The following is a 25690-nucleotide window of genomic DNA, read 5'->3' as shown; positions in this document are numbered from 1 at the left end:
ATTGTTTTGGTGTTGTCTTGTGCATGGATGCAGTTATATGTCAGTCAGTCAATGCATAGCCATTGAGAGGATTCATGATAGTGATCACACTCAATTGACCGTATCAGTGAGTTGTGTTGTGGTGTGGAGATAGCAGATAAGAAGGGAGGAGGGGAGGAGGAGCGGAGGAGAAAGAAGAAGAGTGCTGCTCCTCCTCCTCCTCCTCCTCCTCCCCCGCCTTATCTGCCATGCCCTAAAATGCGGAGCTCCTCCCACCGATAAGCGCAGCTGCACTACCCGAAGATCCACCCCAACACTGCCCACCTGAACCCCCCTGCGTCCCTGGATATTTAACCCCAGCCGTGATTGACCATAATCCTTCTCATTGTCACTCACACTCACCCTCAAACTTAAACAATCAATCAATCAATACACTCCTCAACCAACCGCCCCTCTCTTTACCCCAATACCCCTAGACCCACCACAACCACCACCAAAATGACCCAAAAATCGCCCCCCACAGCCCAAACCACCACGATCCAAAACCCGCGGCTCCGCCTGCTCAACAAACTACGCACCGCGGACTACCCCGTGATGACCTTCATGGCGCTCCCCTCCGTCCGCATGGCGCAGGTCGTCGCCCTGACAGGAGTCGACGGGATCATCATCGACTGCGAACACGGCCACATCTCCGACGACGCGATGCACAACAGCGTCGCCGCCATCTCCGCGCTGGGGGTATCCCCGATCATCCGGGTGCGGGGTCCGGCGCACGACATCCTCAAGCGGGCGCTGGACACCGGCACGCACGGCATCATGGTGCCGCAGATCAACACCGCTGAGGAGGCGCGGCAGGTCGTCGCCTCCTCGAAGTTCCCGCCGCACGGGGTGCGGGGCCAGGGGTCGGCGTTCCCGGCTATCGGGCACGGGCTGACGACCCCCGAGTATATGGTGTCGGCCAACGAGACGATCATCACCATGGTGCAGATCGAGACGAAGGAGGGGGTCGAGAATGTCGAGGAGATTTGTGCGGTGCCCGGGGTGGATTTGGTGTTTATTGGGCCGAATGATCTCGCGCAGGCGCTGTTGGGGTATGTTCCTGCGCGTGGGGATGAGCCGGTGTTTGTGGAGGCGATTAATAAGATTGTGGAGGCGGGGAGGAAGTATGGGAAGTGGGTGGGCAGGATGGTTAATAATGGGGCGTTGGCCAAGGAGGCGAGGGGCATGTATGATACTGTGGCTATGACGGGGGATACGAAGGCGGTGCAGAATTGGTATATTGCTGAGTTGGAGGTTGCGAGGTCTTAGTTTCGGGGATGGATTGGGAAGTTTGAGGGTGGATTGTTGGGGGGGTTAGAGGTGGGGTAAAAGGTTGTACATATTCAATTCATGTCCGGTTTGGTTTAGAAGGATCTTGTGTTCTGCTTAGGGGGGAGGGAGGGAGGGCAGTAGGTTTGAAGGCAGGAAGGTAGTTTTCAACTACACCCCCTCCCCAGCTCGTCCAGACATCTTTTGATCAACCGCCCTATCTGCCACCGTTCACGCCGCCCAAACACCGTCCTGGCCCAGTGCAGCGCCCCCTCCCCGTCACCATCCGCCACCCCGACCACCCCCATCGCCCCCGGCACCCCCCACCGCACCAGCTGCCACGCCACCAAGAACGCCTGGTACGCGTACAGCAACACCCACGGCGCCTCCGCCTGCAGGGCCGCGCACCGGTCCAAGTACCCCAGAAACCAGTCCACGTGCGGCTGCACCGCCTGCACCACCGTGTCCACCTCGCACAGCACCTCGCACGAGGTCGGCGCCAGCCGCGTCGACTGCTGCAGCCACGTGTCGATGCTCGCCCCGACGATGCCCCCCGTGTGCAACGGAGACCACATCTGGAGCTCGAGCATGGCCGTTTCCCACGTTGCGGCACAGGTGATGGTGCGGACACTGGTCGCTCTGGGCATGCCTTCTGCCGTAGAAACGAGATCATCCTCCGGACGGAGGTATGGACCCAGCGCTGCGAGGGACGAGCGCAGCGCCCCGAACCGCTCCATGCTCAACATCCCCGTCATCGTGGACCAGCCAGAGATCTCGCGGGCGCTGGAGATGAGGAACTGCGCGATGTTGATGGCGCCGTAGGGGTCGAAGGGGGCGATGGGTTGGACGTCGGCGGTGGGGGATAAGAAATGTCGGATTGCGTCGGCATACTGCAGCGTGGGGGTTTTGGCGGTGGTGGCGGAGCGAGAGGTGAGTTGCAGATGGGCCCATTCGGCGCTCGTCGAGGCGGACCACTGGTTCTCGGGGCAGGGGAGGTCGTGCTTGATTTCCAGGTGGGAGATGCAGCGTGGGATGGAAAGGAGTTGGTAATACAGGGCATCGATCTGGTGGACGGCAAAGATGGTTCGCTTGTGCGATTCGGCGTGGATGAAGGCGTGCCAGAGGGAGTCGAGGTCGGAGGTTGAGGCTAAAGAGGAGGTCGGGGTTGGTTGCATGAGGCCTGCGGACCGGGCGAGGGAGATCATTGCAGTGTGCATCTTGAGGCCTTGGGTCGAGCTCTCGCCGCAGAGATACATCATGGCGCAGATCTGGAGGAGGAGGTAGGATTGGATGGTGATCAGGTGCGAAGTGATCTCGATGGTGTCGTCGGCGTCGTCTTCATGGCTGGGAATGAGAGCACGAGCACGATGGAAGCATTGCACCGACAGGGTGGCGCCAGACCCGGATTCGTCCTCTCGTTCCGGATCGTCACCATATTGGTAGGAGAGACTGAGAATACTCAGGATGAGATGTGCGGATACCTGCGTAGTATCGAAAGTTGCTTGATGCAGGAAAGGGAGAAAGCAGGAGACATGGTTAAAGAAGAGATCGCATCCCCGACGGATCTGCAGGTCGGACGGAAACCAATCGTCTTGTACGGGCAGCGAGGTACTGGATGGAGATCGAGCCGGAGAGTCCGATACACCGGGTGATTTATTGCTGGAGGTGGGAGAATCTGCATGGGCAAAAGCTGGTGGTTCTGGTAATAGATTCCAGTCGAGTTCAAAAACCTCCTCCAGCGCGGCGTGACTCGGACTCCTCCGGAAGGATCGTGCCGAGGGCCGACGTCGGCTCGTCCTCGCCGTCTCGTATTCGTCGCCAGCCAGCTGGAGCTGATGAATCGAGCATGACTGGTCACCTTTATTTTGCGAGTTTCTTCTCTTGGCTGTCCGTCTCTCGTGGTGCTCGGGGTGCTTCCGCTTCATATGCCGATTGCGCAAGTCCGGACGCGAGAAGGTCGCGCTGCAATGGCCACAGGCCAACGAGACTTCACCCGAGGAACGCGAGTGCAGGGCAGCATGGCGCTTGAGGTTTTCATGTCTGGTGAAGCGGCTCTGGCAGATGGAACATTGGAAGGGCTGATAGGGTGGGACCGGTCTGGTAGAATGAGCGACCGACATAGTGTATTGTACTCGATGCTGAGCAGGTGCAGTCACTCCCGAGACAGGAGGCTGGTGTTGCCAGTGGGAAAGATATCTGGGGGAGCGAGAGTATTTAACGCTGGCTTGTACTGGAGTACTACCTAGTAGGTACTTTACCCCACCCCCGCAAAGCAGATCGCTGCTTGGCGTCAGATCGGCTATTCGGCAATTGGGCTGGGCGAATCACCGCGACGCTCGCCTGACAGAACCGTGAGCACCTAAGGATGCTTGATCCTTTGTTGGAAGCGACGTAAACAGACACATAAGAGAAAACATCGACTGCAGTCACGAAAAGCAGATGGAAATATGGATGCTGGGCTTTGGGCTTATCTGGTAGCTCAATGAACGCGGTCTGATTGGACGATGGAATCCGCTGTCGGCCTGCTTATCTTATCTCTGGTCGGCCGCTGATTGGCCAGCGACGACTCCTTTATCGGCTGCCGTCAACAATCCATGATCCCCCACGTTCAGGGCAAGGCCAGGGAGGTTCTGTATTTCACCTCGTACTGGGAAACTCGCCAAGGATCATCGGCTAGGCAAGGGGCACACCAATGGGATCCTTCAGATGTGAGAGCAAAGGTGATGACGAGGACAGAACTAGGGTGGTGACTGTCCCGTAAACAAGCTGCTATTTGTCTTGCATCCCACTGACAGCCGAAAATCTACATGACCATTTCACAACAGTATGGAGGCCTTGACTTTCCACAGTGCAAGTCAATTTGAGAGTCTCATATCTCGTGATATTTGTAAGTGTCTTATTCACATTCCTCCAATGCAAGGGCTCGGCCAAGCACCGTACATATATATCCCCTACAGATGGCACTGCCCGTGTACGTTCCTCGAGACCGATGTTCCGTTCAGGGTCAACTGAGAGAAACAGATAGGATCCATTAGCTGTCATCCCCCAAAGCAGGAGAGGAAACTAGACTTACAGTCCAGTGAGCGTGCTTCTTGCAATAGACCGGCTTCAACCCGTCCGTACAGTTCTCGCGCTCGTAGCTCCAGTCCGTAGGAAAGGCGGGGATGCCTAGTCGGTTTGTAAGTAACCTATTCCAATCTCATCCCTTGTCCCAGTGAGGACTCGTACATTCACCCGCAACCCGATCACCCAGATCCCAGGCACCACCGCCCGCTCCGACAAAAGCACTGGTCACTTGCTGGATGACGTCGTCGCCCGCTTCCTCGATCTTGTCCGTGTTGCTGCAGCAGAGCGGGAGACCGTCGCTATAGTCGAGGACGGACTCGGCCGTAGCTACCGCAGCGAGGAGAAGAAAAGCAGGAAGTGTGAATTTCATTTTGGTGGTTTCGTATGACTCGGTGGGAAAGGAAGTAAATCAGGACGCATTCTGAAGACGGGACCTGGGAGCGTTTTTATGTCCGCTGTTGTGCCGGGGGATTTACCCTCGCCGGACGAGGAGCAGGAAACGAGGAAGGAAGAAGCTTAAAGCTAGGCAGACGCCGTCCCTGGCATGTGGAGCTGAGACACAGCCATTCGAAAATCCGGTGTCAGTGAGCCCCTTGCGCCCGGTGATTCATGGTTTTGTATTGTTCGAATCAAGGGATAGAGTGAGATGACGCCAGCGGTAGGTTGGTTGACTGAGCCAGAAATTGTGCGCTCGTGTATGTGTTCAATGTTCCGCTTGATGTATCTCTTGCCGGTAGATCAAGGACACGATGAGTCTCTACGGTCGGGATTTGTATCAGCTTGAGACAGACCGAGTTGAAACTCGAGCCTTGATGTTGCCTGGAGAGTATTCGTTGGTTACCGTATGGAACACCATTGAAGGCGAATTATGCAGCATCGATGGCCCGTTGAGCGACCGCGCAGCAGTCCGCGCAAGCCTTGGACAAGCGCCGGATTGCTTCGTGGGTCGAATTGCGAGCAGTTTGCGATAGATACGATTCTGCTTGGTGGAGCATTTTCAGGTTATGTATCTCCGAGGCGGGCCGCGGGTTGCGTATAATGCTTGAAGCGAGCGTTTTCATCGCGACAGAAGGGTAGTGATAGGCGATACTGATGGTAAGTCAGAAACTGTGGGATCTTGAGAGAAGCAGCTTGGTCTCACCCGAGATTTATATCATCCCGTGGTAGGTATTTCAACAAGGCGAGGGATGCTCTTGCAGCCTTAGACATGAGCGACGTGGAAAGCAGGACCCGAGGGTTGTCGGCAAATCCGGGTGAGGCGGAAAGGCTGAGCCCGCCAAGAAGATCCTGCGCAGTGTTGACTTCTCTCATGGCCACCAAAGAGTGGATGGCAATCATGCAGTCGTAATAGGCGTAATGAATAAACAGAAGAGTCGGGAACACGGGCATTTTTCGGAATGGTGGGGATGCTCCGGACCCAGGCTGCAGTTCGCGAGGAAGTTTTCGCAACCACGCCTGCAGCTTTTGGTCGAAATCACCCGTCAGAGCCAGTAACTGGTCGAAAGGTTTGTTGACCGCGGAGGCTAGATACAACTGTCGAACAATCTGGCTCCTGATTTGCACAAGCTCGGCAGTGGGATGGAAGAGATTGAAGGTATCCGAGTCGTTCCGTATTGGTACGCTGTAAGCGCTTGAGGGAGAACTGATGTGCAACGCCTCCCCAACTATGTCTTCTTTCTGTGCTGGGGGGACCCCGAATCGATAAGATATCCTGTAACAGTCAGAACAGCCACCAAGAGTAGAGGACTTGTCGCATATACTCATTATCCATTGCACAGACCATCCAGAAGAGCAAATCTCGACTCTGCCTTTCTTCGACAGAACATCGCAGGGCTTCCGAATTGCCTAGATCTAATTGGTTGCAGATTTGCACAGCAATGGCAATAAGCGAACTGCAAGGGTGAGCAGCAGACAATGACAAAAACAGAACAGCCATCACTAATGTAGATTTGCATGCCCAGAGATCAGGGGGTGCTAGTAGAATTTCATTAATGGCCTGCAAGGCACCCTTCATAAAGAGCGCGCTAGTCTGATGATCAGGCCGACCTGCTGTGGATGGAAGCATGTAGGCGACAGCCAAGATGACATGAAGGCTGGCCCACTGGCCTGGGCCGTGCACCTGCGGATCCGTGTAGTTGCCAGCAAACAGAGCGTCAACGTCTGCCTGAGTGAATATCGGCAGGGTAAGGTTGAAGTACTCCATGTAGTCATGTAGGAGCTGCTTCAAAAGCTCTGCCCGTGGGAACGGGCAAAATAGCTTTCTGGGTGGCAACAAGGAGCTTAACTGAGGTTCGGAGGCCACACTCCCTAGAAGATGATCAAGATGACTTGGATCCGCTCTTTGTGATATCCAGTCTAACCCTTCATTTGTTAAGACCGAGAAACCTGTGCCAGAGTCAGACGAAGGAGGCATATCAGGTTGCGGTCTGACTTACATCCCGCACCTGTGTTGCTTATGCACCTTGGGATGTAAAAGCACGGGGGTTTCTCTTGATGCAGACCCACTCCGCTCTCAACGCGCACGGAACAAACAACACTCTCCGAGGGTATGCTTGCAGAGACTGGCTCCTGTTGATCCAAAAAGTCTTCAATATCTAAATCATCCAGAGGATCGAACCCGAGATGGTTGGGTGCCGAAACAGGTGGATTGGGGTCATCAGGAGGCGTGTGTGGCATAGAACTGATCTCCCCCGCACCGAAGATGCTACTGAGATGGGTCTCGAGCCTCTCTAGCTTTCCTTCGAGGTGGTTGATCATTGCCTCTCTTCATAAGACCAATTAGTGAATGGATTCCCTGGGAGATGATGCGCGGGGCTCACTCACCGTCGCAGGATGGTTCTGTATCTCTGCTCGTTTCTAGTGCACGAGATACCCATCTTCTCGCAGCGGGAGCACCTGGAGTTCATGGAGGAATCGCATTTGGTTTTGCTGCGGCGACATGCTTCACACGCCTGGTTCGTCGTCTATCAGAATATAAGATAGCTAGTAATGAATCATGACCACGCATACCTTCCGCTTCTTGAGGATGTCATTATGTTGGTGGCGTGACTGCGAGAGAGGCGACTCTCGCGTGTTGGACATGGATGATGATGATGATGATGAAGATGAGGAGGAAGGCCGGTCATGGTGTGCGTTGAGCATGGTTGGGAGAAGGTAGCAGGAATGACAGTCCACGGTCACTGGACTGGCTAACTACCTTATTGAGTTACAGTACGTGGCTACTAGGTAAGTAGGCTCAATCAACTTGACTCCACCTCTAACTTATCAGCTTTAATACCTTTAATACCCCTGATGGCTGGACAGGATGGAGAGCTGCGTATAACCCGTACCGAAAAGTTTCACGTACCACGACAAAGTCTGCACTGAGAGAGGTCTGTCCAATAGGCCAGGGCAAATATAAATGAGCTAAGCTCTATTCGGGGCTTCGGAGGCCGGATGTTGGGCAGAATCGTGAGGGCGGTAGGTATTGGAGATGTAACAATACAGCAGCTTCTCCGGACCGTTAGCCTGCCGATCATCTTTTGCTTCTCCACTTGCCTCATCCCTCGTCCCTCATCCCTCGTCCCTCATCCCCTCATCTCTATTCTCATCCCAGCCCGATCATTCCTTAAATTTCGCCTTCGGACAGCGCTTTGACCACAATCATCATGCTCTGCATCTTTTCCCTGATACAGAACTGCTCGCAAAGGCCGCCTCAGTGATGGTTGGGTTATGGTGTTGTCGTTCGTCTGACTCCCGACACACCGAGACTTCAGCCCATTGATTGACTTTTGATAATGGCTCCGTGGGTCCAGCTAGATCCATCCACGCTTCTTTCGGCTCCCGGACGTTCACTCAATTTTTGACTCGGGCTCAGGGACTGGTCTCCACCCCCCTGACTCTGGGTCTTACACGCTTTGGTTGGCTCGGATGCCGGACACTCACTGCTGACGCCTAGCTGGTACTTCTCATTTGCAACATGTGTCACAATTTGGATAATTTATGTCTTGCTTATACAATCTTGTTCGGGCCCCCGGGTGTTCGCCCTGCACGATGAGCAAATACGATCGGATTCTCAACGCTCCGCAAGCGGGTCGTTCTAGAATCCGCGCGGTCCATCAACTATGTATATCTAGCACAATCTTCGCAGGCTCCTCACCTTTGCTCTGGAATTGGTGTCTTTCAAGCGGTCTTTCGGTATTTGTGACCAAAACCTTCTTCTCTGTCAATCTAGAAGCCTTGGAAGGACCCAGCGCCTTCCGTAGGCTGATCGGACGTCAAGGGCCTGCACCACACTGTCAGGCACCCTTTACTTTGTTTTCGCTTTTTTAATTGTTTTCAAGCTTACTCGTTTCATGCTAAGATTTTTGTGAACAAAATCCCCTCTTAATATGTCGTTCGTCCCTACTACCAGCACCAACGCCGGGCGGGCGCAAGAGGTGGTCAGCCACAACCTGCCGCAAAATGGCGGGGCGGCCTACCATGACGATCCAGCTTCGGGACCAAAGGAGTTTGACCAGGAAGCCAGCGAAGATGATGCGACGCTTCAAGGACGGGAAGACAAGATGGAGGCTCGTGTGGGTGATCTCGCACGCCGGCTTACTCGACAGTCCACTCGCTACTCAACCAAGGCCGACCTTGAGAACCCCTTTGTCACCACTGACCCGGAATCGAAGCTGAATCCACACAGTCCCAATTTCCAAGTCAGAGATTGGATTAAGATGCTCCTCGCCATTCGCACGCGTGATCCTGAGCGCTACCCGGACAGGACTGCAGGCGTGGCTTTCAAGAACTTGAGTGTACACGGTTACGGCTCGCCCACTGACTACCAGAAAGACGTTCTCAATTCACTTCTGGAATTTGGTACCCTTATTCGAAAGCTGATGGGTGCCAAGATGCAGAAGATTCATATTTTGCGCGAGTTTGATGGGCTTGTCAAGTCAGGAGAGATGCTCATTGTACTTGGCAGACCCGGCTCGGGGTGCACGACCTTCCTCAAGACGATCTCTGGGGAGATGAATGGTATAGAGATGTCGGAGGAATCGATGCTCAACTACCAGGGTAAGTTTCCTCCTCGCAGCACGCGTCTGGTGGCCTCATGAGTGCTTACAGTGGGTGCTTCCCTTTAGGTATCCCTGCGAAGGAGATGCACAACGCCTTCCGAGGCGAAGCCCTCTACAACGCGGAGACAGACGTTCACTTCCCGCAGCTGACTGTTGGTGACACGCTCCAATTTGCCGCATTGGCCAGGGCTCCCCGAAATCGCCTCGAAGGTGTCAGCCGACAACAATACGCTGAGCATATGAGAGACGTGGTCATGGCGATGCTTGGTCTTTCCCACACGATCAACACCCGTGTCGGTAACGATTTCGTGCGTGGAGTTAGTGGTGGTGAGAGAAAGCGTGTCAGTATCGCAGAGGCTATGTTGAGCCAAGCACCACTCCAAGCATGGGATAACAGCACTAGAGGTCTTGATTCCGCGAATGCTCTCGAATTCTGTAAGAATCTGGCCTTGATGAGCAAGTATACTGGCACCACAGCGTGTGTTGCTATTTACCAAGCCTCTCAAAGCGCATACGACGTTTTCCAAAAGGTAACTGTGCTGTATGAAGGAAGGCAAATCTATTTCGGACCGACTTCAGAAGCCAAGCAATTCTTTGTTGACATGGGGTTTGAGTGTCCTGACCGGCAAACCACGGCTGATTTCCTCACATCCCTGACTTCGCCCTCAGAACGACAGGTCCGCCCGGGCTTCGAGAACCGTGTCCCTCGCACTCCGGACGAATTTGCAGCTGCCTGGAAACAAAGTAGTGCGAGAGCCAAACTCTTGAGAGAAATTGATGAGTTTGAAAGTCAATACCCTCTCAAAGGCTCTTCATACGAAGCCTTTGTGGATGCGCGACGGGCGATGCAGGCAAAGCATCAACGCCTGAAATCCCCGTATACCATCTCAGTCTGGGATCAAATCTCCCTCTGTACGACTCGGGGATTCCAGAGACTCAAAGGCGACATGAGCTTGACTCTCTCTGGCTTAATCGGCAATTTCATCATCGCCTTGATCGTCGCATCCGTTTTCTTCAACCTTCCCAACAACACCTCGAGCTTCTACTCACGCGGAGCATTGTTATTCTATGCAGTCCTCCTCAACGCATTTTCCAGTGCCCTCGAAATCCTTACACTCTATGCGCAACGTCCGATTGTTGAGAAACAGGCACGATATGCATTTTATCACCCATTCGCGGAAGCAGTAGCTTCCATGCTGTGCGATACTCCCTACAAGCTGCTGAACTCGATCACCTTCAATCTGCCTCTGTATTTCATGACCAATCTGCGTCGGGATGCAGGAGCGGTCTTCACGTTCTGGTTATTCTCCGTGGTGACCACCTACACCATGAGTATGGTTTTCAGAACGATCGCTGCGACATCACGTTCACTCTCGCAAGCCTTGGTCCCCGCTGCCCTGCTTATCCTTGGCATGGTTATTTACACTGGATTCGTCATTCCCACTCGGAACATGCTCGGCTGGTCTCGCTGGATGAACTATATTAACCCGGTGGCCTACGCGTTCGAATCATTCCTTATTAACGAATTTTCCGGTCGCACTTTCGAATGCTCGAGTATCGTTCCGTCTGGCTCACAATATGACTCAGTGTCCATGGATTATCGCATCTGTTCCACCGTCGGTGCCCAAGCTGGATCAACAGTCGTGGACGGGTCACTGTACCTCAAGCAGAGTTACCAGTATACCACTGGACATGAATGGCGCAACCTGGGAATTCTGATTGGGTTTATGGCTTTCTTCGCCTTTGTTTACCTGGTCAGCACCGAATACATCTCGGAGCAGAAGTCCAAGGGAGAGGTCCTGTTGTTCCGTCGGGGCCATCAGTCCACCCTTCCTACAGAAGGAGATGTCGAGGTCCAACCCAGGCCTGGTGGTGCTGTGAAGACCGAGACCAGCGGCGACCAAGAAAATGTTCGCATTCAGAGGCAAACTGCGATCTTTCACTGGGAGGATGTGTGCTATGATATCACCATTAAAGGCGAAGACCGGCGGATTCTGGACCATGTGGATGGCTGGGTGAAGCCTGGAACTTGCACGGCTCTGATGGGTGTCTCCGGAGCAGGCAAGACCACGTTGTTGGACGTGTTGGCCACTCGAGTCACGATGGGTGTCGTTACCGGCGATATGTTGGTTGACGGAAGGCCCCGCGATCAATCGTTCCAAAGAAAGACTGGTTACGTTCAGCAGCAGGATGTGCACCTACCTACGTCGACTGTTCGTGAAGCACTTCAATTTAGTGCTTTGCTGCGCCAACCAGCCCACCTTAGCCGGAAGGAAAAGCTGGACTATGTGGATGAAGTTATTAAGCTTCTCGGTATGGAGGCATACGCCGATGCAGTTGTTGGTGTTCCTGGCGAGGGCTTGAACGTCGAGCAGCGTAAACGTTTGACTATTGGTGTTGAGCTTGCGGCCAAGCCTCAGCTCTTGCTCTTCCTTGATGAACCGACGTCCGGCCTCGATAGTCAGACTTCATGGTCGATTCTGGACCTTATCGATACTTTGACTCAGCATGGACAAGCCATTCTTTGCACCATTCATCAACCGTCCGCCATGTTGTTCCAACGGTTCGATCGCCTTCTGTTTCTAGCAAAGGGGGGTAAGACCATTTACTTCGGCGACATTGGTGAAAACTCGACGACATTATCCAACTATTTCGAGAGGAACGGAGCTCACACCTTGAAGAATGGAGAAAATCCTGCCGAATGGATGCTTGACGTCATTGGCGCAGCCCCCGGGTCCAAGACCGATATCGATTGGCACAAGGTGTGGAGAGAGTCTCCGGAGTACACAGGAGTGAAGCAACACCTATCTGAGCTCCGGTCAACCCTATCTGCCAAGCCCAAGGATGAGTCCGATCCGGAGGCCCTGAAGGAATTCGCCGCACCCTTTCATATCCAGCTTTACGAATGCCTGGTTCGGGTGTTTGCGCAGTACTACCGCACCCCGACCTATATTTGGAGTAAAACTGCTCTGTCTGTCTTGACCGCTCTTTACATCGGTTTCTCCTTCTTCCACGCGAGCAACTCGATTCAAGGCATGCAGAACCAGATGTTCTCCATCTTTATGCTGATGACCATTTTTGGCAACCTCTGTCAGCAGATCATGCCGCTCTTCTGTACCCAACGTTCGCTGTATGAAGTCCGTGAACGGCCCTCCAAGGCCTATTCCTGGCAGGCATTCATGACTGCCAACATTTTGGTCGAATTGCCATGGAACACCTTGATGGCGGTCCTGATGTTCGTTTGTTGGTATTATCCCATTGGTTTATACAACAACGCCAAGCCCACGCACGCAGTGAACGAGCGCTCGGCGCTCATGTTCCTTCTGATCTGGGTCTTTCTCCTCTTCACGTCCACATTCGCTCACATGGTCATCGCCGGCATCGAATTGGCCGAGACTGGTGGTAATATCGCGACGCTTCTCTTCTCTCTCTGCTTGATCTTCTGCGGTGTCTTGGCTACCCCGGAGGCGATGCCAGGATTCTGGATCTTTATGTACCGTGTATCGCCCTTCACATATTTGGTCTCAGCGATGCTGAGTACGGGTATCTCCGGAACAAAGGCGGTTTGCGAGTCCGTCGAGTATTTGACTTTCAACCCCCCAAACAATCAGACGTGTGAGAGCTACATGAAGGCCTACATCAGCGTCGCGGGTGGGTACCTGGAAGATCCATCGGCAACGTCGAACTGCCAGTTCTGTACCATCAGCAGCACGGACACGTTCCTCGCATCCGTCTCCAGCTATTTCTCCGACGCGTGGCGGAACTTCGGGCTCATGTGGGTGTACATCATCTTCAACATTGCGGCCGCGGTGGGGATTTACTGGTTGGCCAGAGTTCCCAAGTCGGCTGGCAAAGCCAAGAAGGCGTGATTTGCTTGCTATAACTTCATGCGGTGCTTTTTACTGCTACATCACTGCCTATCGTTTGCACCGACCGCTGCCTTAGAATGTCTTTGTGAATGACTTGCCACATTCCCTACAGCAAAGCCCCGATATACCACCACCCTACCTTTGTCGTCTAGACTCATTTCACCTACTCGACTCATTTATCTATTACTTTCCTGACTCTCGTTGGATCCCTTCCTCGAATCGCTTTTTTATTTTGGATTGATTTTTCTTCTTCGCGGAACTGCTGTATGCAAATGTACCACCAGGGTATCTCTGCTTCGACTCTTCTGTCCTTATTCTCTTCATGTTACTCTTCTATTTGGTTATGCCACCTAGAGCTCTTGCTTAGAGTATAGATTACTTTCTCTGAATACTTATTACACACTTCCTTCATATAGATGTTCTTACTGGGAATCTCACCTTAAGTATGTGCTTTGACATGGAGTATCATCATAAAACAGACGGCAAACGGACTTCAGAATTTCTTCTCTTAGTCCTGCGACAGGTTTCTATCATCAATATGTGCATGTCACCCGAAGATCCTGTATAACCCAGGAAACATGACGCAATGGACCAAAGATTGATCCATATCCTTTAGATATTCCGACAGGAGAGCCTAACCAGTGAACAAGTTCCCATTCATATATTTGAGCCCCGTATCCACCGCAACCGTCACAACCGTCTTCCCCGGCCCCAGACGCTTTGCCAACGCAATCGCCGCCACCACATTGAGACCCGTCGACGTCCCGACCAGCAACCCTTCCTCCCTAGCCAGACGCCGACACATCGCGCGCGCTTCCTCCTCCTCAACCGCCCACGCCTCGTCATACAACTCGCGCTCCAAATGCGGCGGCACGAACCCAATCCCGATCCCCTCGACGCCGTGCTTCCCCGGGCGCCCCGCCGTAATCGTCGGCGAGGACGCCGGCTCCAGCACCACGACCCGCGTGGACGGCCACTGCGCCTTAAGCACCCTCGACACGCCCATCACCATCCCCGCGCCCCCCACCGCCCCACAGAACGCATCAATGCCGCCGGGAAACTGCTGCACCAACTCATGCCCAATCCCCTCATACCCAATACTCGCATCCTTGTTGTCAAACTGATCCGCAAGGTAGTAGTCCTCCCCCTGCGCCAATTCTTTCGCGCGGCGGACCATTGACGGGATCAGATCCGGCGTGATGCCCGCCGGGCCGGGCACCAGGTCCAGCGTGGCGCCCAGCGCCTCCATCGTGCGCAGCTTCTCCAGCGCGAACGCGTCCGACGACACCACCCGGAAGGCATATTTCTTGGCCGCGCAGATGAACGCCAGCAACGAGCCCGTGCTCCCACCTGTGGCTTCGACGACGGTCATTCCTGGGCGCAGGGTGCCGCGCCGCTCGGCCTCCTCGATGATCGACCGCGCCATGCGGTCCTTGTACGAGCCTGTTGGGTTCAGGAATTCCAGCTTGATGTAGATCGCGGCGCTGTCGGGGGGTGCCACGTGGTTCAGGCGGATGACGGGGGTCTTGCCTATTGCGTCGAGGATGTTCCTTGCCGGAGGGGTGACGTGTAACATCTTGAGATATGAGTTTGGGATGGTGTTGGGTATAGTTCGGGGGGGGGGGGCGGGGGAAGAGCACCGATTTAGGTGACTATGGTGGTGTATTAAGACTGCAGTTCTCACGCAGGATGGAGGTTGAATATAAGTAAAGATGGTTTCATAAGTGACAGAATTTGACTAAATCGAAGTATGAGTTCAGATCTCGACATTCTGCGGTATCGGCCGGATCCACCGCATCCAGACCGCCGGCTCATTGGAGTTTGTCCCTTCAGGGTAACTTCTTCGACCAACTGAAGGGAGTCTTGGCGGGAAGTTTTACCTAATGCCCAGCATAGTGTCACTTGGAGCATCAAGGTTATTGCCTTATTTGGACCTCCGCGGAGATGGTGTGGACTACAACACCTGATGAGTGTCATATACGTCAACTCGGTGCCGTTCGCTGGATTTAACTAATCCCCACCTTTTAGACTACGTTATGTGCTCCAACCAAGCACTTCCTTCGGCAGGTTTTTGATATTCCGAAAAGAGCGACAGCATCTTCCTCTCGGGTCGAATATCCTCATAATAATATACTATGCATAGCAAAGGTTGAGGACCATACAAGCTACCACCCAGGAACACATCCTAGTCATCCCAACTCTGGCGCCACGGCAATGGCAGACGTCGATGCAGTCTCGTCACTATCTCGCCATACCTTGGCTCTCTCTCTCGACTGATCATACCATGTCGAATGAGGAAGTCGATGATAGCAACCGCGCTATTCGGCTTGAACAGTCCTCTCCGCAACGCGTCGAGCACCTGGTCCACATCCCAAAGCCGAAAGTCCTCCACTTCTCCATCCGTTGGCCGAGGCACCGTCCCGGGGTCCAGTTGAAGCTCATAGAGGTATTCCACCTCGGGCAAGAGCAGCACCACTGAGTCGTCATCCCCCTCGAATTGTGGTCTGAGACCTTTGGCATGGAAGTACGAAATACCTCCGCTGCGTCGCAGGCCCGTTTCCAGGACCATCCTGGGAATCGACGCCTCCTCCGCAGCCTCCAGCATGACCGTACTGCGCGGCGTCTGCCCAACAGCCAAGGCCCCGGCTGCAGTACAGTCCAGCATCCCCGGATAGGTCTGCTTGCTCATCGAGCGTTTCGCTATCCACAGTCGGATTCGACCATGCTCATCCCCATCGTCATCGTGGATGGCATACCCCAGCATCTGCACCCCACTGGTCACCACGCCGAAATACGCACTGGCCGACCGTTCAACCTCAAAAACCACGTCGCCGTCCGGCCCGTAGACCGCAAACCGCTCATCGCGCCAGCCGTCCCGGATACCGGTGAGTCCAGCCTCGATCATCCGGCCGACAACAGCTTCCAGAATCTGCGTCCGGAGAGAACAAGAGGCAGGTGTCTCGGGAGGCGTCATGAGAACGACTGCGCGGGGATGCTCGACAACCACCCAGTCCCTTTCCGGCCAGGGAATGCGCCGCACCAGGGTCGTGGGGATGAATCCCAGATCCGCATCGATGCCCTCGACTCGCAGCGCATGATATTTGTCGAGGATATTAGCGTGCAGCGCTGGCTCGGTATCACTGTACGGGACGCTGGGTGGTGCAGTACAGTTCGATCAACAATCCATCCTCGTGGTTCTTGCGATGTGTGCAGGAAGATCTACGTACTTATCTAGGTCGGCGACAATGGCGTAGAGAGATTTGGCCATAGCTGACTGTATCTGTATCAACTCCGCTGTAAGTGGGTGTGTTTAAACTGGCAGTCCCGAAATTGGCTCTCCAATGGGCCAGGTGTGGTGATGTGCTGCTACAACCAGTAACTTACACGTATCTACTTCTCTCGGGCGCAATCCGGGATCTGGCCGGCTGCCAAGGCCTGTGGGGCGGATCGAGCCAGTCGGGAAGCTTGGATCCGGATCCGAGTGCGTGGCCCGGCGATGCTCCGGAGTTCTCGCGAATTCTGCCCCGAGCTGCTTGCCGCCTTGGGCTTTCAGGTAAACCACACTACCACGTCTATTCAAATACAAGATTAGATATTAGTTTCAAAATCCTTCTTGAATCGATGGTTTAGGATGAGGCTGTGTAGAGATCAACGCAGGAATGTATATGTATACCTGACTACTTCAAGCGGTGATAGTATGCTCGGATCTCCAACATATAAATGTAGCAGCGGAAAAGGGGCGTTTGTTCAACAGCTAACCTGGTAATACTCCTAGTCTTAGATACAGCGTATGGAGCTGCATATAGAGGTTATATCTCCTCGAGTATTGTCATGCTCATTCTTCTAGAATATACCTTTCCCGTTAATTTCAACCAATCTAAGTGTGGCAGCTATGGGCTAGCTCGAGAAGCCTGCTGCTTGTACCGGTAGACTGGAAGGGCCCAGACTCAATAGTCGATGAGGTTATTGCAGCACTGGGTTAGTCGAGATGAATGGATGGGCTCCCAAGGAACCATGAAGGGAAGTTGTGAGTGTTATGATTTTGATCAATTAGAACTATCTGGATAGGCGACGAAGGTAAGAAAGAAATGTAACAGAAAAGCAAAACCACAGGCCATCATCTCGTACCAATCCGGGTAACAGAGGGTATAGTAGCACCATAGAATCCACAAAAGAAACGCCAGTGCAGCCCAGAAAACTGTGAGACTTGACGAAGTGAACAACAAAAGGAAAATCCTGACAACGTGTCAACCGCAGCCGCTATTCCAGCATAGCCACAAGCAACCTCTGATAATCCCCGCTTGTCTCCCCCTTCACACGCTGGATTAGATCGGTCCGAAAGCGGTGGTGGTAAGCGCGCTTGACGATTTCCATGTGTTGGCGATTCCAGTGGAGGCGCACCACGCGGACCACCAGCTGGTTGTCCTTTGTCCCCATCCCTTTCATGGCCTCTTCCAGCAAGACCGCGTCGCGCATCGCCGGATCCAAGGCCGTCCGGAGCATGTACAGCAGTGCGTCCTTCATGTGCCCGGAGAATTCCTTCTCGATGTGCGATTCCAGAGACAGATGGTATCGGCTGGCAAAGGCCTGGTTGAGCGCGCGGAGTTCGTTGTCGGAGGTACGCGCAAAGAGGGCGGTGACTTCGTCCGCGTTGTTGACGATGCGGGCGGCCGTGGCGCCGTGGATGTTCTGGGCTTCGCTCTCGATGAGGCGGTAGTCGATGGGCATGCTTTCCTCGTGGCGCGCGGCGCGCAGCACGGCGGTGAAGAGCGTTTTGGTCTTAAAGGAGAGGTCGTCGGCGACGTCTTGCTGGAGCGAGCGACCGCGATAGGTGCGTTCGTAGGCGGCTTGAATGGCACGGATATCGGCGTTCGAGCGGCCGAGGAGGACCTCGTTCAGGAGCCATTCCTTGGTGCCGATCCCTTGCACGGCTTCACGGGCGAGCGCCGTGTCGTGGGCCAGGGGGCCGTCGATGATGGCGAGGAGCCCCTGGCGAAAATAGCCGCTCGTCTCGGACTTGACGTCGGCGTAGAGGTCCCGGCGGATGTGGGACTGGTACGTGGCGCGGACGGCGGCGACCTGCAGCGGATCTAGCCGGGCCAGCACGGCAATTAGGCCCTTCTCGTCCGTCCCGAAGCCTTTCATCGCCTTGCGCAGGGCGTCGGCTTCGCGACGAAAATCCCCGGGGGCCATTTGGCCGGGCGCATAGCCGAGCGATGGAAAGGCGGGAGGGGGGCCGTACCCTTGCTGCTGTGGAGGTGGAGGTGGATATTGATAGTTGTTGTTGGCGGGGTATCCGTGCTGCTGAGCTCCTCCTGGCGGCGGCAGCCAGCCTGGCGCCGATGGTTGTTGGCCATATGCACCGTGCAGTCCGGGGTAAGGTGTTGGATGACCTTGTCCTTGATTGTAGTCCCACTGGGCTGGTGGGCCTTGGCTGTGCATCACCGGTGGCTGGTGGTAGGGGTAGGACATAGTTATCTGTCCGATAGCTGATTCTGGAAATAGTTTACTTGAAGCTGCGGATGTTTGCAAGTAGCAAGTAAGTTATGAGAGGAGAGGAGGGGAGTGGAAGGAAGAATCAAGAATCATCTTCAATGCTGCGAACGAACGTTTTGCGATGACGAGAGGGGACGGAGGCGCCTTCCGGACCGAACCATGGTAACCACTGTGGCGCAGCCTAAGGCCGACCTCGCAATGTGGCTGAGCCAGGAGCTGCCAAGGCAGCCATGACATCACCTCGGTGGTTCATGACATACACCCAAGGAAGAATTATCAAGTAAAACTATGAGTGGATATTTACAGTATCTATGAGTGTATATGGTCAACCCCGCAGAGTTGGAAGCCAGATTGGAAGATCAGCGGCAGCCCCGCAGATGCAATGACAGCCGCCGCAGCAGGTCGAGCCCGCCCGTACCGTACACTGTGCAGTTCCAACATCTGGCCTAAGTCTTTTTCTTTGCCTTGCAAACCTGTCTGAAACCTTATCTGAGATAACATTAACCTGTTTCAACGTATGTTATTTGAGAACATCTTACTTAAAGTCCTGAACCATCCTTAGCTATATATCGCATTCAAAATGATTATACTGGCGTGTGCTATATATATAATGTAAAGCAAGACTAATACACACGTCTCGCCTTCGCTAGAAAAATTATTATTTCTCTATGTTCAGATTAAAGAATTTCCAAAGTCAAGCTCTCATCTATCCTCTTGTTGTATATGTCTTGAGTGTCAGTTCCTACCAGTCAATCCCTATTCTTAGGGCAAAACAGAGCTGGACCGTATGACATAAAATTACCATGTAACCCATACGTCCGGTATATGTTGCTGTAAATACACCCAAGCAATATCACCTTTAGATCACAAATAAATGGCTTGAAGACTATCACTGGCTGTAAGGCTCGGTGCTTCCCGATTAGGGCACCTTCGCATCGAGGTGTTCCCTGTAGCGATGGCCATTGGTGGGTACTGGTAGCTAGAATCTGATGCTCCCTCTTTAGAGCTCGGACTAGACCTAGTAGTTGCGCGTCATGCATCAGCTCTCGATGGTTGTATGTAAGTCTGCTTATCGTTCAGGGGTGGTTGGCTTCAGATATGTTAGCTCCGTACGGACCTCCGTCAGCCACAGCCCAAAGCGCGTAGACTAATGCAGCTTTTCCATAATTATAAGCTTGACGCCCCCCCCTTGGAAGCTTCGAATTCCCCACAGCCTGTCTCAGCATTGACTTACGGACCAATGGAGAATATTCACACCTGTGGAGACAATGAGTTCGGTCCTCAAGCCAGCCATGGTTGTCGCGGCGGGTTTGACTTCACATTACTCTTCGAAGAATGTTTCTTCTCAATTGCGCCCTCGATTCTGCTCTTGCTCATCCTTCCCGTTCGTTGGAAGCAGCTGCAACCCGGGCGGATTAGTAAGGTCTCGCAAAGCTGGCTCTACTGGGCCAAATTGGTACGATTGTCTCGTCCAGATCATAGCCGTAGGCATGAGATTAACACTTTATTGTTTCTAGGGCCTCGGACAAGCATTTGGGGCAACTCAACTAGCATTACTGATTGTTTGGCTCTTGCCTCATGCGCCACGAACACGAGCATCCCTACCAGCTGCGGCCTTGTCTTTCGCAACCTCACTTGGCCTATTGCTACTGTCGCATCGGGAACACCTCTTCTCTATCCACCCTTCCCACATTCTCAATCTTGCTTTATCTGTGTCCCTTCTTCTCGATGCGGTGCGCGCTAGAAGCTTATGGCTTGCATCTAATACTACTATCGCGGGACTCTATTCAGCAGGTATTGCAATCAAGGCAACATGGTTTTGCTTAGAGTCCCGCTCAAAGCGCGCACTTCTGAAACATGGTGAAGTTCAGTACGGCAATGAGGAGATCACTGGTCTCTACAGTCGCGCCTTTTTCTGGTGGACAAACCCGTACCTCTTTCTAGGCTTCAAGTCTCTGTTCTCCATCGACGATCTGCCGCACCTTGACAGAAGCCTATCCGCTGATGTACTGCATAAGCAGTTGAATAGGTCATGGAATCGTGGTACGTCATACTCCTTACGATAGGTTCAGATGCTCGTGTACAAGTCTCTGACTCGCGACACAGCCTCGAAACGTTCACACAATGCTTTGGCTTACTGCATGATGTACACTTTCAATTCCTCGATCATCTATTCTTTCATTGCGAGACTAGCATTTATTGGACTAAGCTACTCGCAGCTGTTCCTGATAACGGCATTGACGGACTATGTCGAGGAAGCCAAGCCTGACCGGAACAAGGGTTATGGCTTGATAGGCGCGTTTGGACTGGTGTTCTTGCTCAAAAGGGTAAGAACCACAATGTGCCCATTGCGACATATTGATAGCTAAGCTCATGTCGAGTTTCCTGGTGCAGATATTCGATTGTCTCTATCAGCATCACAATTACCGCCTGATAACAAAAGTCAGAGGCGCAGTGGTCTCCTTGATTTACCAGAAGACCCTGACTCTGCGATTGGATGAGTACAGCGAGTCGGCTGCCTTGACTCTAATGAGCAATGACATCGACAATATTGCGTTTGGAATCCAAAACATGCATGAAGTGTGGGCTAGCCTTGTGGAAACCGGTATTGCTCTGTACCTGTTGCAGCGGCAAGTCTCCTGGGCAGCGGCCGTTCCTGCCTTTGTTTCTCTCGTGGCTATGCTATCTATGCACCTCCTCTCTAGCTCAATGCCTGGTCGGCAGAAATTATGGATGCAGGCCGTACAGCAGAGAGTGGCGTTTGCCTCCAGCTATCTGAATGCCTTTGCCGCCATCAAGATGTTGAATCTGCATCTCCGCCTGGGACTGATCATGCAGAAGTTACGAATCGACGAGTTGGACAGGGGGAAGAAGTTTCGCCATGTTATGGTGAAAATGAATCTGCTTGGTATATAGCTGCAGGGTGTTCTCTGAGTGTAGCGTGTGAAGACTAATACGCACTTCTAGGTGGTGCAATCACAAATTTGAGTCCAGTGCTTACGTTGAGTATCTATGCTGCCATCGCCCTTCATACGGGTCGTGCCCCCTTGGATGTGGCTGCGACGTTCACCACCCTCTCTGTTATCTCTCTTTGGAGTACCCCGCTGTCAAACCTTGTTTACTCAGGACCTCGAGTGGCGGGCGCCCTGGAAAGCATCCAGAGGATTCAAGCCTATCTTACAACAGACACAAAGCCTGATCGTCGTGCTGCCCAGCCACAGACCGCCACTGCCGCATCCAAATCAACCGCAGTCGAAGGGAAAACTGAAACTGCAGGATCCATTGAGCTCTTTCCAAGCCCAAGCAAACTCGAGAGGACGCATGTTCCCACGGCTGATCTAGTTCATCTGTCTGACGCTGACCTCGGCTGGACAAGCACATTAGACCCTATACTAACGAATGTGAACATCAGAATTTCTCCTTCATCCTTAACAATGGTCGCCGGACCAGTTGGTTCTGGTAAAAGCACACTACTGAAAGCATGTCTCGGCGAAGTGCCTTGTCTCAGGGGCTCTATCCACATCAATGTTGCCAACATCGCATATTGCGGTACGAAGACATGGATCCGTAACCGCTCGATTCGGGACAACATCTGCGACCCTTTCCCGTATGAAGAAGAGTGGTACCGCACTATCCTTCACGCGACAGCTCTCGATCGCGACATCGATGCTCTGCCCGAGAAAGACTTCACGGTTATTGGCAGCAACGGCATCTCAATGAGTGGTGGACAACGGCAGCGAGTTGCCATTGCTCGTGCAGTGTATGCGCGGACCAAACTAGCCATCTTTGATGATGCTCTGAGTGCTCTGGATGCTACCACCGCTGCTCAGGTCTTTGCCCGCGTGTTTGCTTCTGACGGCATCTTACGTCGCAACGGAGTTGCGGTGATATTGGTGACACATGAGTGGAATCATCTAGCTCATGCTGACCATGCCATTTTCATTGATCAAGGAACGATCGTTGAGCAGGGACCTCCTCAGATTCTCCAGAGATTGCGAGATCATGTCATGCAGAAAGAGTTCAAAGACATATCCCTTCAACAAAACAATTTCGATCTAGAGAAACAGAAACCCCGATCCAGCAATCCAATAGACCCTGACGACGTCTTAGCACGCCATAAAGGAGATTTGCACGACTATGCTTACTATTTTCGCACGTCGGGCGGGTGGTCAATGATGCTTTATGCAGGAGCGCTGGTTGTTGGTCTCTTCAGTGCGCAATTCACAAGTGAGTACACCTAACACGAGAATGCACATTCCGCCTCCCACTAATCCATTCCTGCAGGTCTCTGGGCTCAGTGGTGGGCGGAGACGAATGAAAAAACCCCGTTCGGACAGCTGGCACGGTATATTGGCATTTACACATTCTTAGCAGTGGCCGCGGCAGCCCTCTGGGCCTACTGCATGTGGCTCGTCTTCTGTCGCATCGTCCCCACGTCCTCAAGTCGACTCCACGAGCATTTGGTAACCAAGGTCAAAGATGCACCGCTATACTGGCATACATCAACCGACATTGGTGTCATCCTCAACCGCTTCAGCCAAGACATGACAATGATAGATCGGTCGCTTCCAGCAGACTTCTTGAAGACATCCAACTACCTCGTCCAGTGTGTCATCAGCGTGGCGTTCATTTGCATTGGAGCAGAATACATGGCCACGCTCATCCCTGTCACCGTGTTTGTGATCTATTAGATCCAGAACTTCTATCTTCACTCATCTCGGCAGCTTCGCCATCTGGAGCTGGAAGCCAAGTCATCACTGTACACCCAGTTCACCGAGACTCTCAGCGGTCTTATCACTATCCGTGCCTTTGCTGGCAGGGTAACTTTGAGGCGGAGCACAGGGACTTACTGCAAACATCCCAGCGACCGTACTACTTCCTGTTCGTCATTCAACGCTGGTTGGCTCTTGTTCTAGATCTGCTTGTCGCGGCTCTGGCAGTCATGTTGGCTGTTTTCGCGGTCGTTGTGCCCAAGATGGGCTTGATCGGAGTCTCCCTCATATCTCTCATCACATTGAACGAACAACTCGCTGAGCTTATCAACTGCTGGACATCCCTAGATACTAGCATAGGCGCCATATCTCGGATACGAAGCTTCGGAAAGGTGCCCACCGAGCATCTTTCTCACGCAACCCAAAACCCCCCTCTTACATGGCCTTCTGAAGGCTCCATCGCCTTTCAGAATGCGACCATGGCCTACGCACCAACCGCCTCCCCCATTCTCCGCAATATAACACTAAGCATCCCTGCCGGCTCCAAGCTAGGCGTCTGCGGCCGCACCGGCAGCGGCAAAAGCTCTCTCATTCTGGCCCTCCTGCGCATGATCGAGATCCAGAGCGGGGATATCAGTATCGATGGCGTGAGCCTGCAATCCTGTCCGCGTGATAGCATCCGCAGCAAGATCACCGTGATACCTCAGGAACCAGTCCTATTTCCCGGCACGGTCCGGGAGAATATTACCACGTTCCAGACCATGGATGATGACAAGGTGCTTCATGCCATGGAGAGGGTTCAGCTTAGGGAGCACATCGCAGCCCATGGTGGTCTTGACACGGGTATAGAGGAGTTGCCGTTGTCGGCGGGCCAGAAGCAGCTGCTCTGTTTAGCGCGGGCTATTGTCTCGAAACAGAAGATTCTCCTGCTAGATGAAGTAACGAGTCACGTGGATGTTAAGACAGACGAGGCTATGCAACGAGTTATTCAGGAGGAGTTCCGCGGATGCACTGTTATTGCGGTTGCGCATTGCGTGCATAATTTGGTGGATTATGATCGGATTGCAGTGTTTGATGAGGGTCGGGTGGTGGAGTATGATGCTCCCTCGGTGTTGCTTGGACGTTCGGGATCGGTGTTTGGGCAGTTGTATGACCAGACGCGATCTGCAAGTCATTAGTTTCTAGCTTCTGGCTGGCACATACTTGCATAATCAATGTTGTCCATCGTCTCGCAGGAATAACGTATCTGCCAGATCGAGTACACTCGGTGTCCTTATCATCATTGACTGAATAAGTTGTAGTCAATGCTACACAGCAATCCTGTGGCAATTTCACGAAGATCTCCCGATTAACCCTCCGACCTGAAATTTTGAAAGTGGTAAGGGTTTATCATTAACTTGAGTAATAACAACCACATGATCTTACAATAGTTTGTATTTCCCTCTATTTCGTTGCTCTCATCAGAAGAAACTTAATGGTCTCGGTTCCATGACTTCGGGCTACAACGGCATCCCGACTGTTATCGTCAGAAAAAATGAAGGGTAGTTGACCTAGCTTAGGCAATGCTCAGTGTAGAATATATGCGCTATCCGGATTGAACTTGTGATATCGGATAGGTAGATGAATGTTGACTTGTGCAATGTTGTGTCGATCGGGCAAACATGCTCCCATGTCTGCCAAGTACAGCTGTGTTCCGCTGTATCATGGATATCGGGAAAGGAAGCTGTTGCCTATGCACCATGTGCTCACCACTGCTGGTCAAAGATAGCTTAGGTTATGGGCTTTGCTTGACGTTCTTGTTGATTAGTGCTGAAGTGCAAGAGACAAAGCTGAAAAGTTGAGAAGAGGTTGATCTTTGTCCAAGGTATAAAGGGTATTTATAAGTAACAACTGAAGTCGACGCGATGTCCGCATTAGGATGAGAGACTGAGGGCAGATGGCCTAACGACCATACAGTGAATGTATGAGAAGAGTACATTAGGCACCCCCTCACTCCTGAGATGGGCTTTGTCTACATATCTGTCCTCTCAGTTCTCCATTCTCATCAACTCTCCTGCCCCACTATTCTTCACTCTAACACCCATCTCCTGATCTCCCTCCTAATCTTCCTCGCTTTATCTCTGTCCCTCTTCATCTCTCCCTCTTCATCTCTCCCTCTTCATCTCTCCCTCTTCATCTCTCCCTCTTCATCTCTCCCTCTTCATCTCTCCCTCTTCAT

At 53.0% G+C, this 25690-nt stretch overlaps 9 protein-coding genes across 9 annotated transcripts; 3 read left to right on the top strand and 6 right to left on the bottom strand.

Annotated features, from left to right (window-relative positions):
• Positions 1 to 477: 477 nt before the first annotated feature.
• On the top strand, positions 478 to 1287 carry BO72DRAFT_531269 (HpcH/HpaI aldolase family protein; the record flags this gene model as incomplete). Its single annotated transcript, XM_040950347.1, has 1 exon — positions 478 to 1287. The coding sequence occupies one exon, from the start codon at positions 478 to 480 to the stop codon at positions 1285 to 1287; it is 810 nt and encodes a 269-aa protein (XP_040797156.1).
• Positions 1288 to 1454: 167 nt separating this feature from the next.
• BO72DRAFT_480431 (C2H2-type zinc finger protein) lies at positions 1455 to 3461 on the bottom strand (the record flags this gene model as incomplete). The annotated part of the gene is made up of 2 exons (XM_040947633.1): positions 3074 to 3461; positions 1455 to 2962 (listed from the first exon to the last, which is right to left on the bottom strand). The coding sequence occupies exons 1-2, from the start codon at positions 3405 to 3407 to the stop codon at positions 1455 to 1457; spliced, it is 1842 nt and encodes a 613-aa protein (XP_040797155.1). The 5' UTR covers positions 3408 to 3461.
• Positions 3462 to 4238: 777 nt separating this feature from the next.
• Positions 4239 to 4723, bottom strand: BO72DRAFT_500272 (uncharacterized protein; the record flags this gene model as incomplete). Its single annotated transcript, XM_040948891.1, has 3 exons — positions 4239 to 4295; positions 4361 to 4455; positions 4516 to 4723. The coding sequence occupies 3 exons, from the start codon at positions 4721 to 4723 to the stop codon at positions 4239 to 4241; spliced, it is 360 nt and encodes a 119-aa protein (XP_040797154.1).
• Positions 4724 to 4971: 248 nt separating this feature from the next.
• On the bottom strand, positions 4972 to 6910 carry BO72DRAFT_248477 (fungal specific transcription factor domain-containing protein). The gene is made up of 3 exons (XM_040939999.1): positions 6114 to 6910; positions 5495 to 6064; positions 4972 to 5442 (listed from the first exon to the last, which is right to left on the bottom strand). Exons 1-3 carry the CDS (start codon positions 6764 to 6766, stop codon positions 5220 to 5222), a joined length of 1446 nt encoding a protein of 481 aa, XP_040797153.1. The 5' UTR covers positions 6767 to 6910; the 3' UTR covers positions 4972 to 5219.
• Positions 6911 to 8723: 1813 nt separating this feature from the next.
• On the top strand, positions 8724 to 13264 carry BO72DRAFT_500270 (pleiotropic drug resistance family ABC transporter; the record flags this gene model as incomplete). The annotated part of the gene is made up of 2 exons (XM_040948890.1): positions 8724 to 9393; positions 9462 to 13264. The coding sequence occupies 2 exons, from the start codon at positions 8724 to 8726 to the stop codon at positions 13262 to 13264; spliced, it is 4473 nt and encodes a 1490-aa protein (XP_040797152.1).
• A 592-nt stretch (positions 13265 to 13856) lies between these two features.
• BO72DRAFT_413116 (PLP-dependent cysteine synthase family protein) lies at positions 13857 to 14880 on the bottom strand. The gene has a single exon (XM_040942497.1). It carries the CDS (start codon positions 14838 to 14840, stop codon positions 13899 to 13901), a length of 942 nt encoding a protein of 313 aa, XP_040797151.1. The 5' UTR covers positions 14841 to 14880; the 3' UTR covers positions 13857 to 13898.
• A 526-nt stretch (positions 14881 to 15406) lies between these two features.
• On the bottom strand, positions 15407 to 16606 carry BO72DRAFT_451985 (thiamine pyrophosphokinase-related protein). Its single transcript, XM_040945626.1, has one exon. It carries the CDS (start codon positions 16236 to 16238, stop codon positions 15450 to 15452), a length of 789 nt encoding a protein of 262 aa, XP_040797150.1. The 5' UTR covers positions 16239 to 16606; the 3' UTR covers positions 15407 to 15449.
• Positions 16607 to 17289: 683 nt separating this feature from the next.
• BO72DRAFT_451983 (Annexin) lies at positions 17290 to 18873 on the bottom strand. Its single transcript, XM_040945625.1, has one exon. It carries the CDS (start codon positions 18734 to 18736, stop codon positions 17525 to 17527), a length of 1212 nt encoding a protein of 403 aa, XP_040797149.1. The 5' UTR covers positions 18737 to 18873; the 3' UTR covers positions 17290 to 17524.
• A 1107-nt stretch (positions 18874 to 19980) lies between these two features.
• BO72DRAFT_519146 (multidrug resistance protein MDR) lies at positions 19981 to 24650 on the top strand (the record flags this gene model as incomplete). Its single annotated transcript, XM_040949681.1, has 7 exons — positions 19981 to 20216; positions 20278 to 20803; positions 20867 to 21087; positions 21155 to 21668; positions 21728 to 22987; positions 23045 to 23439; positions 23580 to 24650. The coding sequence occupies exons 1-7, from the start codon at positions 20001 to 20003 to the stop codon at positions 24648 to 24650; spliced, it is 4203 nt and encodes a 1400-aa protein (XP_040797148.1). The 5' UTR covers positions 19981 to 20000.
• Between the last annotated feature and the right edge of the window lie 1040 nt (positions 24651 to 25690).

This window comes from Aspergillus fijiensis, assembly GCF_003184825.1.
Source record: "Aspergillus fijiensis CBS 313.89 unplaced genomic scaffold BO72scaffold_63, whole genome shotgun sequence".
Classification (NCBI taxonomy): Eukaryota; Fungi; Ascomycota; class Eurotiomycetes; order Eurotiales; family Aspergillaceae; genus Aspergillus; species Aspergillus fijiensis.
This window is presented reverse-complemented; position numbering and strand designations above follow the sequence as displayed.

What these genes read in the sequence shown, in the direction of transcription:
- BO72DRAFT_248477 (XM_040939999.1), bottom strand. Translation starts at nt 6,766, where the DNA reads ATGCCTCCTTCGTCTGACTCTGGCACAGGTTTCTCGGTCTTAACAAAT. An exon ending in GTCTGTGCAATGGATAATGA is followed by an intron (nt 6,065 to 6,113) that starts GTATATGCGACA and finishes TGACTGTTACAG; the next exon opens with GATATCTTATCGATTCGGGG. An exon ending in CGGGATGATATAAATCTCGG is followed by an intron (nt 5,443 to 5,494) that starts GTGAGACCAAGC and finishes ACTTACCATCAG; the next exon opens with TATCGCCTATCACTACCCTT.
- BO72DRAFT_413116 (XM_040942497.1), bottom strand. Translation starts at nt 14,840, where the DNA reads ATGTTACACGTCACCCCTCCGGCAAGGAACATCCTCGACGCAATAGGC.
- BO72DRAFT_451985 (XM_040945626.1), bottom strand. Translation starts at nt 16,238, where the DNA reads ATGACGCCTCCCGAGACACCTGCCTCTTGTTCTCTCCGGACGCAGATT.
- BO72DRAFT_451983 (XM_040945625.1), bottom strand. Translation starts at nt 18,736, where the DNA reads ATGTCCTACCCCTACCACCAGCCACCGGTGATGCACAGCCAAGGCCCA.